Here is a 12838-nt window from a genome sequence, read left to right as displayed (position 1 = left end):
ACACACACACACACACACACACACACACACACACACACACACTTTATACCATCAGTCTGTATCCAAATGATCAGTGTGAGCTTCAGCTGCTCTTCGTCCTGCTCTTTACAGCAATCCAAGACGGGATTTATTTGCTGTGTATTAGCTTTAATAGCAAACAGGGCGATTCTTAATGTGCTTTTTGTTTTTTCTCTCCCTCTCTTTGTTTGTGGAGCTGCCCACCCACGAATATGATGCCCCAAGGCGACGTCTTGAGGCCTCTGCGACCTGAGGTCTAAGCTCAAGGCTCAGGGAGCAGAACCAGAACAACACACACACACACACACACACTTTCAAACCACATGACCCATGGATAAGAAGAGCACACCTGTTGCACAAAATGCCAAACTCTGGCTTAAAACTATATCTGACCTGTCAGCATTCTCTGAGCGCACCAGCACAGGACACTCACAAGTTCTGGTAAACGTTAGTTGATAAAATAGATCATTTTGGTAGAACTAGGACTGCAACTAAACAAGTATTTTCATCATCAATAAATCTGCTGTTTATTTCCTCGATAAATCAATGAATTGTTTTGTCAATACAGTCAGAAAATAGTGAAAATGACCGTTAAAACTGCCCACGTCGACTCAAATGTCTTGTTGTAGAAGCAACAATTAAAAACCCTAACTCAAATATATTTAGTTTACGATCATGTGTAACAAAGAAAAGCATCAAACACTCACATTTTTGGCAAAAACAAACATCAAATTGTTAGAACTCTAGAGCCAACAATCATTTAAATTACCTGACCTTGCAAAAACCCTTATTACCCTTAATAACCAAAAACACATATCTAATGTACGTATTGTATGTATATACAAACATACATTTGCCATATTAAGTTCACTTACTGGCATATCAACCCAAGTGTTGTTGAGCAAACAACAACATGAGGGGAGGAAACTATCTGGCTGTGCAAACACACACATGAGAGGCTACACACACACACACACACACACACACACACACACACACACACACACACACACCACTTCAACTCATAAATGCACAGATGGAGGGCCAGCACAGCGGTGTGTGCATTTGTCTGTGTGTCTGGTGCTGAGACAGCAGCTGTTTAATCAAAGTGACGAAGCCTCATTCTCAAGCTGCTGTTAATGAGTTTTCCTCTGCACACAACTTTCACATGTATATATACACACACACACACACACACACACACACACACACACGCTGGGAATCTTCATCCAGGGGTGCTCTCTCTCTCGTCACTCGTCAAACACACCGCGATGCCAGCCCCCGTCCCGTCCCGGTCTCCCACAGCTACCGGAGCCCGTTGTGATTGGCAGTTTGAGACTGCAGGAGTTCAGCTATAAAGTGACATTTTTAATTCGAAGTGGACCGTGGAGCATAAATCCAGCGACGCCTCACTTCTAAACAGCGCCCCGTCCCGTCCTGTCCATCATTCGGATAAACACTCGCTCGACCTGAAATGAATGGCGCCTTTCTCCCTCTGAGTATGTCATAAATATACATCTCTCTGGGTCCAAACGAGGCCCGTCATGATTCCTGTTCCTTAAGGGTGGTAGCCTCCCCTTCACCCCCCCCCCCCCCCCCCCGGCCCTGCGCCCTAATGTTTACCCTATGGGAGGGCCGAGGGATTGGACACACATGTTGGCGGGCCATATTTGCTTTATTAAGTTGGATTGGAGAGATTGAAAGGGGCCTTTTTGGGGTTAAATGACACCAGAGCCCAACAGGGCAAGAACCTCAGAGGCCCCCTGACTCTGATCTTGGCTCACATTTCCATCCCCCTCCCCCCTTTCAGGTGCCTGGTTCTTTTTCAAGGCTGATGGTCAGGGTGGTAGCTCTGGCGTGGATGATTATCCTGTCAAGGTTAATGTCGTGATTTGGACGGGGCCGGTGACGAGCGGAGTAATTTGTTACTTGTCAGCGCGACGACAAACAACAGGGGTTGGACTGACAATCATACCCGTTAATTACACACATGTGGTGGATTTCTGTGTCAAAGTGTATCCGTCTCAAGCACGAGTAAGCTCATCATGCATCATCTAGGACGCAAATACAGTGAGAACTTCACTGCGGTGCACAATCAGTGACTAAAAACAGCAATAAATGAATTATGTTAACATCCGCTGATGGAAACGCCTCTAGCCCTTCCTAAAAATCTAATATATTCATGAAGCAATAGAAGCTAAACTCACAAATTCCTTTTTCTCTGCCCCGCTACTCATAAACCCGTACCACCTCCTACACAAAATATTAACTAGCTAATGGAAAGCCCATCAAGCTGTGTGATTATTTCCTGATGACACAGAGGAGAATGGGGGCATATGTTTGCATAGAAACGCCTTACATGTATTTTCATACATGTACCATTGTAGGTGCCCATGTTAACAAGTTAATACAGTTTCCAGCGTGACTACGACAATCTCCTCAGGCTCTTTTTTATTAACTGCGGCCAAGATTTCTTTGTCATCATTATTACCACATTAAAACAAACTAAAAATATTATCTTTCACGTCACAGGGCTTTCAAAGTTTATTCTTTGTCTCTCTAAAGAGTTGCTCCCTGATTCCTAATCAAATGTGTGATGCGATCCCCCGCCCTTTTAACAGCATTACCCTTGTTGACATTTTGATGAAATAAACCCCCATATAAACAGATAATGAGCAGCGGTTTCCAACGTGATGCACGCGACGCCGAAAGTGAGCCACTGGCAGCATCTAGTGGTCACCAACTGCAACTACAGCAGGCAAACCAGTCCATATAAATACAGATGTGCTGCAGTGCAGGTAGTCATTACCTTGCAGGAGGAAGCCAGCAGAGAGCCGTCCCGTTTCCAGCTCAGACTCTGCAGCTGGTCACCGTGCTGCTCCAGAACTGCAGACACAGACATCATCATTTAGGGAGGTGGGAGAGGGACAGTGTTCATATTAGGAGAATGTCAACAAAAAAAAAAAAAGGAAAACATGATGCCACACACTATGAATACAGAATGACGGCACGAGACAAAAGGACACGACAAAAAACATCTGAGAGATCACTGCGGGAGAAATGCAGGGGAGAGACGAAGCAATAAATAAAAGAACAATTCAGAAAACACACAATGATACAAAGTATGGATGATTTAAGAATGGGTCACGAGTATGACATGTACGAGGCCGCAGTGCCGTAAGTGAGCACAGCTGGTGTGAATTGTTCAGTTTCAGTATGACGCCAAACAGGTGAAAAGAGATGAGAGGTGCTCTTGTTAAGACAGTTCCACAAAAAGTGATTTGAAATTAACTTAAAAAGTAAAATAAAATTCACTCATTCAAAAGTAGATTTGTATCATTCAGACCTTGCTCCTCAACCACATGTGAATGAGGAACGAGGGTGATGAAAGACAGCGTGTGTGTGGGGGGGGGGGGGGGTACAGCTCATGAAAAAGTCGAATCAGCAGTGAGCAGCAGCCAGGCCAGCTGTCATGGGATGGGGGGGGGGGGGGGGGGGGGTTGAGGCCAGAGGATAGTGACTGCATCCTGAGGCCAGTCCGGGGAGACTGGGACCAGAACAACCAAAACATTACCTCTGCTGCTCCAGCACTTAGACAGAGCCACAGGGCTGTAAAACGTAGGAAGCGTCAGTCAGACTGTCCCCAAACTAAGAAAAAGGAAACCACTCCACTCCCAAATATATAGAAATCATGTTGCACAGAGACACAAAACAGAAATTAAAGACTAACTGACAAGAGACTGAAATGCCAAACGCAACAGACATAGTGCATAACGTACAACAAAGACTTTGACTAAATTCATTTTGGTTGTCGTCGTTTTAATACAAACAACAAACACACGTGTGTGTACCGTATGTGCGCTGTTAACCAGCTGAAGATACCTGCTAGTGGTGCGTCCTGGCGGCTGGTGTCCCATATCAGGGGGGACTTGGTAGCGCCCACAGCCAGCAGGCCAGAGGAGGTGGGGTGGAACAGCACCAGCTCCAGCCGGCCCTGACCGGGACGCAAGGTCAGATCCGGACTGCTGGGCTGCTGCTGCTCTGGATCACACAAACGCCACAGCTTCACCTGAACACACACACACACACACACACACACACACACACACAGAGACAGAGACAGAGACAGAGAGAGAGAGAGAATATCAAAAACAGTGGGTCAGCAGCATGACAGCTTAAAATTTAGAGATCCAATCTGTTCCTGATAAACAGCAGGAACTTTTCTCCATCCTCTTCAAATAGAAATAGTCCTCAAACCTCAGGGATATTCCTGCTACTTTGAACATTAAATCGGTAATGAGCCGTCTGCTGTTTTTTGAAGCCACACCAGACAAGATGGACGGAGCAGAATCAGCAGGTATTTAAAAACGTCAATATCCAGCAACGTAGCCAGAGATGAGGTGATGCAAGTCTGTAGCAGTTTGAGCTAAAGGGTTATACAGCCCTGCATTCATTTGGGGTTTTGGGTTCAACTTTGGATTTCTTGTTGATGCTGGCATACGAGTGCAGCTGAAATGGAAAATCATTAGTTAATTTTAAGTCAGTAAAAATACTTGTATTTCGCAAGTAGGTGCATTCACTCAGAAACAATACACCGTGTTGGCAACAGATCAGAGGAATGAGGAAAAGTGTGCTGCATATGCTGGGCACTGCAGACCAGTGTTGGAGGTCTGTGTGTGGCAATGGTTGTGTGTGTTTTCACGGCTCCCTTTTGGTAAACCGAGCTGCTGAGTCTGAAGATGCAGACCCACTCTCAGCAGATTCCAGTCAGCTGGAGCACCTGTGGCTGAGGATAATGTGCTGAGAGGATGGAGTCTTCAAAGAGAGGTTTATATAAAAACATACAATCCGAGCCAGTTCATATCCTATTTAAAAGCCCCGGCCAGGAAAAACAAAGCCCGAGAGAATGGAACGTGGACTTATGTGTATGTACACAACAACAAGATCCATATGAGGAAATCTCACCGTTTCATCTCCAGAGCACGTTGCCAGGAGGCTTTCATCAAAAGGAGAAAAGTCCAAATCAGTCACCAGATCTGACAGAGAGGAAAACAAATGGAAAATATTTAAAACATAGATCAGGGTCACAGCTGTCACACTTAAAAAGCATTTGCATTTCTGATATGATTAGTTTTCCTTAAAAGGGAACAGAGTGTCCTTGAGGGTTGCAGTGGTGGCAGTTGTGCGTAGGAAAGGGGACAAGGGAGGAAAGGAAAGGAGAGGACTGTGATGTGAAAACTTAAACACTACCAGAGTGGCAGGAAATCTGCGTGACCGTCCATTGGCCGTCTGAACCCGGTTTGACGGAGGACAGGCCGAGCATACCTCCGCCTGCAGACACAGAAAACGTAGTTCGATCATACTTTTAAAACCTGACCTGGTGAAGCACAAGCAGAGCTGAAACTGCACACAGTGGCTCTTTCCGTCCTGCATGAGGCAAACATTACTGTCGACCACACTCTTAAAGCCTTACCAGCCTGCTCGGTGTTGAAGGCCACCAGCTTGGAGCTTGCTTTGATGTGGCTCCCCTGGCAGGGGAAGGAACCAGCTCGGACATTGTTGATCCATCCCTGGATTTAAAGAGATGGGGAGCATAACGGAGGAAACAAGGGTGTGATAACGCATACAGATGACTGGGGTCAGACAGGATAACAGAGAGGGAAAGAAATGCCATTCCAGCCCAGGAATCCTAAATGTTTACATGTCCACACAAGAGATCAACCGACGAGCTACACTGAAGAATCCAACAGAAAAGCATTTGTTTCATAATATTAGGGAGCACACATGACCAAGTCGCTGCCTCAATCAGAATAAAAAAAATAAACAGGAAGGATCTAGCTGAGAGCGCGCGCGCGCGCACACACACACACACACACACACACACACACACACACACGGCTCTGAATGAGCAAAGTGTTGAGGAAGTGGAAGGGCTCCCTGCATGCGTTGCACAGCAGAGAACTCTTAGAAACCCTCTTTCAACATTAACAGGCGAGAGCAGCAAGAGGACCGAGTGTCCGCGTCACACGCTCCAACAACCACCACTACTACTACTGCTGCTCCTCTGACAACTGTTAGAGGCCAACCATGACGGACATTTGGCCAAAAGGATGCATATATTTGGATTACATATTCTACAAATGTGCATGTCAAAAGACCTGTAGGCAACAAATGCGTCACTGGTGTGACAGAGACTCAAACCCACGCTGTGTTAAAAGTGTGATCCCAATAAATAACAGTCCTTCCTTCTGGTTTAACCACATGTGAACTTGTGTTTATTATCATTCTCCACACCATTAGATATTACCTCCGCCGCTGACTACCTGCACAGGTGTCTTATCTGCTTCGTATAATTTCCTCCCTGACTAAATCTCACTAAAACTTCAAACAGGTATGACTCTCCATTAAGACAACACTTTTTCAGCATCCAGAGAAAGAATTGCTGTATCTGGAGCATCATTTCCTGCATGACTAATTTTAAGACGCTTTTTCATATTACAAAAGGCTTCCCTTAATATATCCATTTGGGTCAACATGTACACGATCTGGTGTGTTTTTCCTCTGGATTAAAGAGACAGACCCTGGATTAAAGAGCCTCCGCTGATTACATTAGACTACACCTGTGACTACTCTCTCAACCCAAAGTCAAGCTGTTCTTCAGAGTCTGAGGATAAATGTTCCACTCGTCTTTGCTTTCTTGTCTCTTTACATCCCTAAAAGCCTGTTTGCCTGCCTCTTCTCTCATTATTCTGTCTTCTACAGCGATTGACGTGACAGCTACCCGTCACATGACTTCAGCACCGGAACAAGCCGCGATCACACGTATTCATTGGTCTGTTGGGCTAGTTTTAACATTCAAGGCAGCAAAAGCACCACCTGCTGTCTCAGATCCTGTGCAGAGATTGGGAAAAATACTCCACTGTCTCTGTAAATACCAAGCGTTTCACTACCCTGAATGAAAACAAAAAGGTAGAGGACATTTTCAGGCGGTGCAACCTGAAACAAATCGGTCCGGAGGACGAGAAAAATGGCAGATTTTTGTATGCTAGACACTCCAGTCCCGTCCAGACATGTCGCCTCTTGCAGCCTACAGGGCATCTATCACTGAGAGACAGTGATATATCTCTTATCGCATTTGCCATTCACATTTTTTTATTTCTCCCTTTGGTTTGCCAAATCTCTGCAGTCAAAAAATTGTGCAACATGCATGCTTATTGAAACAGCAATGAGAAACTCTGTTCGCTAAGGTTATAATATCACAGCATGATGATGATGATGGGCGTCACTGCATCACCTTCCGATGAGGCTAACAGCTCTGTGCAACCACATGGCTCGTAGTTTTCTCTACAGTTCGCCTGAATACCGGTGTGTTAGTTCAGATAGTTGTCTCGATGCTAAGCAGCCTTCCAGATGCAGGAAGTTCAACATCCCTTTGCAGGCGTTCCCCCAAAACACAACTTAAGCAGCACGGCTAATAACCAAAGCTAACGCTAGCTAGGAGAACGCGCTCCTCTCAGACGTTTCGTGAGCTACTCACGTCTTTCTTGGCAATTTTCGGAGTGGTGTTTTTGAATTTGGAGGTCTTAAAGCGATTCATGCTTCTCTCTCAAAATTGACTTTCGTGCCTTCCGGGTGTCTCTGTCGAGCTGGTTGGTACTCGGCAGAGGACTCTGTTACAGCTTGACAGTTCAGTTTGGCTGCGCAGTGTGCGCTCGCTTTGCTCCACGGAGCTGTCCGCTTGGGCGGTGTTTTTCTTTCCAAACCGCTAGAGAAACACCCTGCTCTGTCACGTGCTGCCTCGGGTCTTAAAACATGCGCATTCCTTTTTTTTACTTCACACTTCTGATGCTCTTTGACACTACGACACTGATACTGTTTATATACGTGTAGTCAGTCCTATTTGTTATCTATTAGAGCCCATTTGAGTAGAGTTTATAAAGAAGAAACAGACATATTTAAGATCAACTTTTGCAAACTCGTTCTTCTTGGGAGAGCATCCTCTTGAGTCGGAATATCTTTGCGCTCTCGGGTGACACGCCCACTTCGTGCCGGGCATGCGCAGTGAGTCAGGAGTAGCGGCGAGTGAAGGAACTATGGCGTCCTCGGCTGCCCGGTGCTCCTCACGCTGGATTACAGTCTTCGTGTCCTCTGGACGTCGCAAGGCCGCCGGTGCTGTCGTCTGCGGAGGCCATGGAGGGGTCCGCAGTCTATCTACCCTGGGAGCGGAAAAACTGTGGCGGGGAGGGAACCTGGTGTGTGGCGGAGCAGGGAAAGCGTTGACATTGAGAGGGCTGTCAGGTGGGTGTTACTGGCCTATGCTAGGCTAGGCTAGGCTAAATGTCTGGTTTACTCATGTGACGCAGGATAAAACAACCAACTTAACCCAAGATTGTGTTTTAATAAGGTCCCAAGCGACCATTTAAGATGAGATGAGCCTGTATCACAAAAAGCATTTGTTTCACACACGCAGGGTAGAGAGTGTCGATGATATGTTATGCAATCAGATGCGCTAACTTCGGTTTGCAGACATCAAGTTGAATTTGCAAAGGGGTGATGCCAGATTTTAACAGTGTTTCACCTTATTTTAACCGGAAGTGCAAGAGTATCATCTTCAGTTTACCTGATCTGCAAGAAATCTTCTTGCAGATCAGGTTGACTGCTGGCCTGTCATCTGATTTGTCAGCAGTACCTTCTGTAACAGTGAATAACAATGCAGACGAGACAATATATATAGCTGCCATACTGTTCAAAGTGGTGTTAACTTACCCTTTTTTCCCCCCTGTTTGACACATTTCAGGCATCAAATCGCCACATGCTGCCTGCACATCGTCCTTTCACACAAGTGCCGCTGCTCGTAGCAAGCAGGACTTCTACCAGATCCTCGGCGTACCTCGCACAGCCACCCAGAAAGAGGTCAAGAAGGCCTACTACCAGGTCTGCTCCAGCCGTACATACTGTATATTCAGAACTTGCATTGGTTCTCCGATAACCAATCATCACGGTAGTTGACAGTGTGTTTGTTGTCCCTCAGATGGCCAAAAAGTATCACCCTGACACCAACAAAGATGACCCACAAGCCAAGGAAAAATTTGCTCAGCTGGCCGAAGCTTACGAGGTTTAGTCTTGCACTGTAGATTTGATGTGTTTTAATTAAAATCTATGAAGTACAAATGCACTTCTTAAACATTGCTCCGTGTTCCTCTCAGGTGCTGAGTGATGAAGGAAAGAGGAAGCAGTACGATGCGTACGGCTCAACGGGCTTTGACTCCGGTCAGGCTGGCGGAGGGCAGCACTACTGGTCCGGACACGCCAGCAGCGTGGACCCAGAGGAGCTCTTCCGCAAGATCTTTGGGGAGTTCTCTGGAGGCCGTGGCTTTGGAGACTTCAATGCCATATTTGAGCAGCCACAGGAGGTCAGTGGGTTAGTGTGAATTGGAAAGTAAAGTCAAGGAATGTCTTTTGACGTTGCATTTTAGAACCCCTCTGGTTCTCATTTAGTCATTTTTTTTATTAGTGATTCATTTCTGGCACCCTCTTATTTTTTAAACCCAGTACATCATGGAGCTGACCTTCACTCAGGCAGCAAAGGGAGTCAACAAAGAGTTTTCTGTGAACACAGAGGCCGCCTGCCAGCGCTGTGACGGTAAGGGCAATGAGCCGGGCACCAAAGTCCAGCACTGCAGCTCCTGCAACGGCTCCGGCATGGTAAGAGCTCCGACACGCTGCCTCTTTATTTTCCAAAGTGTGTTTGCGTTGTATCGCGTAACACTTGTTTTGTCCATATTACAGGAGACGGTGAACACGGGCCCGTTTGTGATGCGCTCCACGTGTCGCCGCTGCGGCGGCAAAGGCACCATCATCTCCACTCCCTGTCACTCCTGTCGTGGTGCGGGACAGACCAAGCAGAAGAAGACTGTGATGGTTCCTGTGCCCGCAGGTCAGTCTCACTCAACCTCTACTGTTTACACACTCAAAATAAATCCAGTGGATTTCTATTAACGAGCATGAAAAGTCACCCGGCAGCATTATTGGCCAAAGTCAGAAGCAACAGCGGTTTGCTCTGCTGCAGGTTTTCCTGAAACTGAATATATTCTCATTCATGTTAGAAGAAAGATACATATTTTGTGGCTTTGCTGTAATTTAATCCGTGGGTTTAAATTCTTCACAAATCATAATGGCCATAAAGAAAGTCAAATAACTGCTCTTATACTTAAAATATAGTCGACCTGAAATCTTTTGAGCATGAAATCTGCCCACCAAGAAGCATAATGGATTTCACACTGATAATATTTTTAAACTTCTGTTATGTCGCTCGTGTGTCCCACCTAACCGTGGCTTGTTTTTGCTTCAAGGAGTGGAGGATGGTCAGACAGTCAGAATGCCAGTTGGTAAGAAGGAGGTCTTCATCACATTTAGGGTGAGTTTCTTCATCAACATCCCAGAGTCAAACAAGCTCTCCGCAAAGTGCACGTTCACGTCACAGCCGCTGTAATGGCGTCGTCTTTGTGTGACGTACTGTGGGTGTGTTGACTATTAAGAATCATTGAGCCGTCTGCTCTCTTTGACTCGGCTGTGATGTGTTCTGGGTTGGGGTCCAGGTCCAAAAGAGTCCCGTGTTCAGGAGGGACGGTGCAGACATCCACTCCGACCTGTTTGTCTCGGTGGCACAAGCGATCCTGGGCGGTACGGCCAGAGCACAGGGCCTTTATGAAACGGTTAACTTATCAGTAAGTAGACACGCACATTCTCAGGCTTCTCTTCTAATGGGGAAACATTTCAGACACATGCGGTGTAATAAATGACCGGATCTTTTCCTTGTCTTCAGATACCTGCAGGCATCCAGACAGACCAGAGGATTCGTCTGTCAGGGAAGGGAATCGCCCGAATCACCGGCTATGGCTTCGGAGACCATTATGTCCATGTCAAAATAAAAGTACCCAAGTAAGACTAATGCAGACAAATGCACATCTTGTTCAACTGCTGCATTTATGCCAGATGGCGACACGGACCTTGTGATCGAATACAGTGACTTGCTGTAGTCTTGGAGAAATGGGATCAAATCTAATTTTGCAATCACAAGAACCATAACACACTGATTTCCTGTGTAGGACGCTGACAGACAGACAGAGAGCTCTGCTAACGAGCTATGCCGAGGACGAGACGGAAGTAGAGGGGACGGTCAACGGTGTCACTACCACCACCACAGGTGAGAGGACAGTCACAGCAACGTTTATCTGCCTGTCCCTGTGCTGCTGCTGCTGCTGCTGCTTTGCTTTGCTTGGTGTCCACTGCCGATGTTCTACGATGGGGGATTAAGGAAATAAGGTTTATTTAGTTGTGAGCCTGGCTGACGCAGTGTTAATCTCTGTCCAGGTGGGGGCAGCAGTGGTAAGCGGTCTGAGGCAGGGCAAAGCAAGCATGAGGAGAAGGAAGGAGAGTTGAAACAAGAGGGGGGCTTCTTCTCCAAATTAAAGAAATTGTTTAGCTCTTCCTGACAGCCACAAACCAGGTAGGACTAGTATTGTGATGCATTACGCAACCCTCCTTTTTTAGATTACTTTTCATTATTTGGTTTGTGGCTGTCGCATTAAAACACTGATGCATGCACCCTTGCATTCAGCTGGATGTCTCCCCAGTCTGTGATGTCCTAAATGTCTGTTATATATGTCGTCCTTTGTCAAACTGGGGCTGCCTGCCTTGCCAGCTCAATTTCAAAAAGTTCAATTTACCAAGAGTCTATTTTAAATCTTTTTTTCTTTTCTTTTTCTCTTTTAAAGGTAAAAGGTCCACGTGGAACTGAGAAACGTCCTCAGTAGATCAGAGGGCAGCAGGGAGGACGGGGTAAGGCCAGCACAGCCATATCACAAAGGGACGGGTGGTTGAGGAGCATCGTGTGTTGGACGAGGCCTACAAAGGTTGTGGACGGACCTACCGACAGTGAATGAACCGGAAGACCACCCGCTCTGTTCCTTTTTGCCAAAGTGAATCCACACTTGAGAGGATGTTCCAGTGCACCATGCACCTCTCCAGTCAGATGTCCGCTGTGGTCATTTGGGTCGCGTAGCATTCGGGCACTGTTGGTTTTCAGTTAATTCCCTTAAAAAGACACGTGACAGCTGAATTCATGTGCACAGATATTAATTATTGTATTGAAAAAGACTTATGTGGGATTAAATGAACTTCCTGTTGTTCATCCTTTTGTTCTGTTTGCTTTGGTTGTGTTTTCATGAAAGCTTGAAGGTTGAATTTCCCCCAGAAGCTGTCGGTCCTCACAGGCTGAACATCACCAGACCATTGAGTTCAAGTGTTGAGAGCTGTCTGCAGTGGGAAGTTTAATTTTGGCTCGGTTTCCTCAACTGTGATGGCTGATGGCCGAACTCTGTCCCTCTTCCAACCCTTTGCATCTTGAGGATTCTGCACCTTCATTACATTTGTACATTGTTGTGGATCACACAGTTGCTTCAATGTGTCTCATAGAAGAGATGTGCTGTACTTCTATAATAAAGCTAATGGTCTGAGAAAAGCCTGTTGTATAGAAACCACTAAAGAAACAGCACTCCGAGTGCTTTGTGCTTACATATTGTGTTCATCTTTATTTAGAGACATATATAATGCAATCAAAACAACACTTAACTGCCTCCGACAAAGAAAACAAACACCACAAAGGTGGAATTATTTTTTGCAGAGCTATTGTATTAGATTTAAAGTTGCTGTGTATTTATTAACCTAGCCTGCATTTTTTACTTTTGAATAAATCTATTAGCAATTTCTGGTGGACATTCTTTCTCCAACAACTTCTCAGGCCTGTTGCGGTTGCACC

The 12838-nt window shown here is 46.0% G+C and overlaps 2 protein-coding genes across 3 annotated transcripts in view; one reads left to right on the top strand and one right to left on the bottom strand.

Moving 5' to 3' along the window:
- Window positions 1-7718, bottom strand: part of coro7 (coronin 7) — a 97142-nt gene extending 89424 nt beyond the window's left edge. Inside the window, exons 1-6 of the mRNA XM_068718487.1 lie at window positions 7556-7718; window positions 5492-5588; window positions 5269-5349; window positions 4984-5054; window positions 3901-4087; window positions 2828-2904 (exon numbers count right to left, since the gene is read on the bottom strand). Of these exons, the coding sequence (XP_068574588.1) occupies window positions 2828-2904; window positions 3901-4087; window positions 4984-5054; window positions 5269-5349; window positions 5492-5588; window positions 7556-7615 (573 nt within the window). The 5' untranslated portion in view covers window positions 7616-7718. The remainder of the gene's footprint in view (window positions 1-2827; window positions 2905-3900; window positions 4088-4983; window positions 5055-5268; window positions 5350-5491; window positions 5589-7555) is intronic.
- Window positions 7719-8072: 354 nt separating this feature from the next.
- Window positions 8073-12786, top strand: dnaja3a (DnaJ heat shock protein family (Hsp40) member A3a). 2 transcript variants are annotated; one of them, XM_068718317.1, is made up of 12 exons: window positions 8073-8316; window positions 8816-8952; window positions 9050-9133; window positions 9225-9431; window positions 9571-9723; window positions 9808-9955; window positions 10371-10435; window positions 10617-10745; window positions 10844-10959; window positions 11127-11224; window positions 11392-11527; window positions 11796-12786. In XM_068718317.1, the coding sequence occupies exons 1-11, from the start codon at window positions 8073-8075 to the stop codon at window positions 11511-11513; spliced, it is 1503 nt and encodes a 500-aa protein (XP_068574418.1). In that variant the 3' UTR covers window positions 11514-11527; window positions 11796-12786. The 2 variants fall into 2 exon arrangements, with proteins under 2 accessions (XP_068574418.1, XP_068574419.1); XM_068718318.1 differs by lacking the exon at window positions 11392-11527 and having other exon boundaries at window positions 8095-8316.
- The last annotated feature ends 52 nt before the right edge of the window (window positions 12787-12838 follow it).

The sequence above is a fragment of the Cebidichthys violaceus genome, unplaced genomic scaffold (assembly GCF_023349555.1).
Source record: "Cebidichthys violaceus isolate CVI_PGR_0920_01 unplaced genomic scaffold, fCebVio1.0.p SCAF_23, whole genome shotgun sequence".
In the NCBI taxonomy this organism is placed as follows: Eukaryota; Metazoa; Chordata; class Actinopteri; order Perciformes; family Stichaeidae; genus Cebidichthys; species Cebidichthys violaceus.
Note: the sequence above shows the minus strand (reverse complement) of the source record. Positions and strands in the feature narration are given on the sequence as shown.

Excerpts from the sequence above, each read along its gene's own strand:
- dnaja3a (XM_068718317.1), top strand. The coding sequence starts at position 8,073 with ATGCGCAGTGAGTCAGGAGTAGCGGCGAGTGAAGGAACTATGGCGTCC. Across the intron at positions 9,134-9,224 it reads AGCTGGCCGAAGCTTACGAG|GTGCTGAGTGATGAAGGAAA; the intron begins GTTTAGTCTTGC and ends TGTTCCTCTCAG. Across the intron at positions 9,432-9,570 it reads TATTTGAGCAGCCACAGGAG|TACATCATGGAGCTGACCTT; the intron begins GTCAGTGGGTTA and ends TTTTAAACCCAG.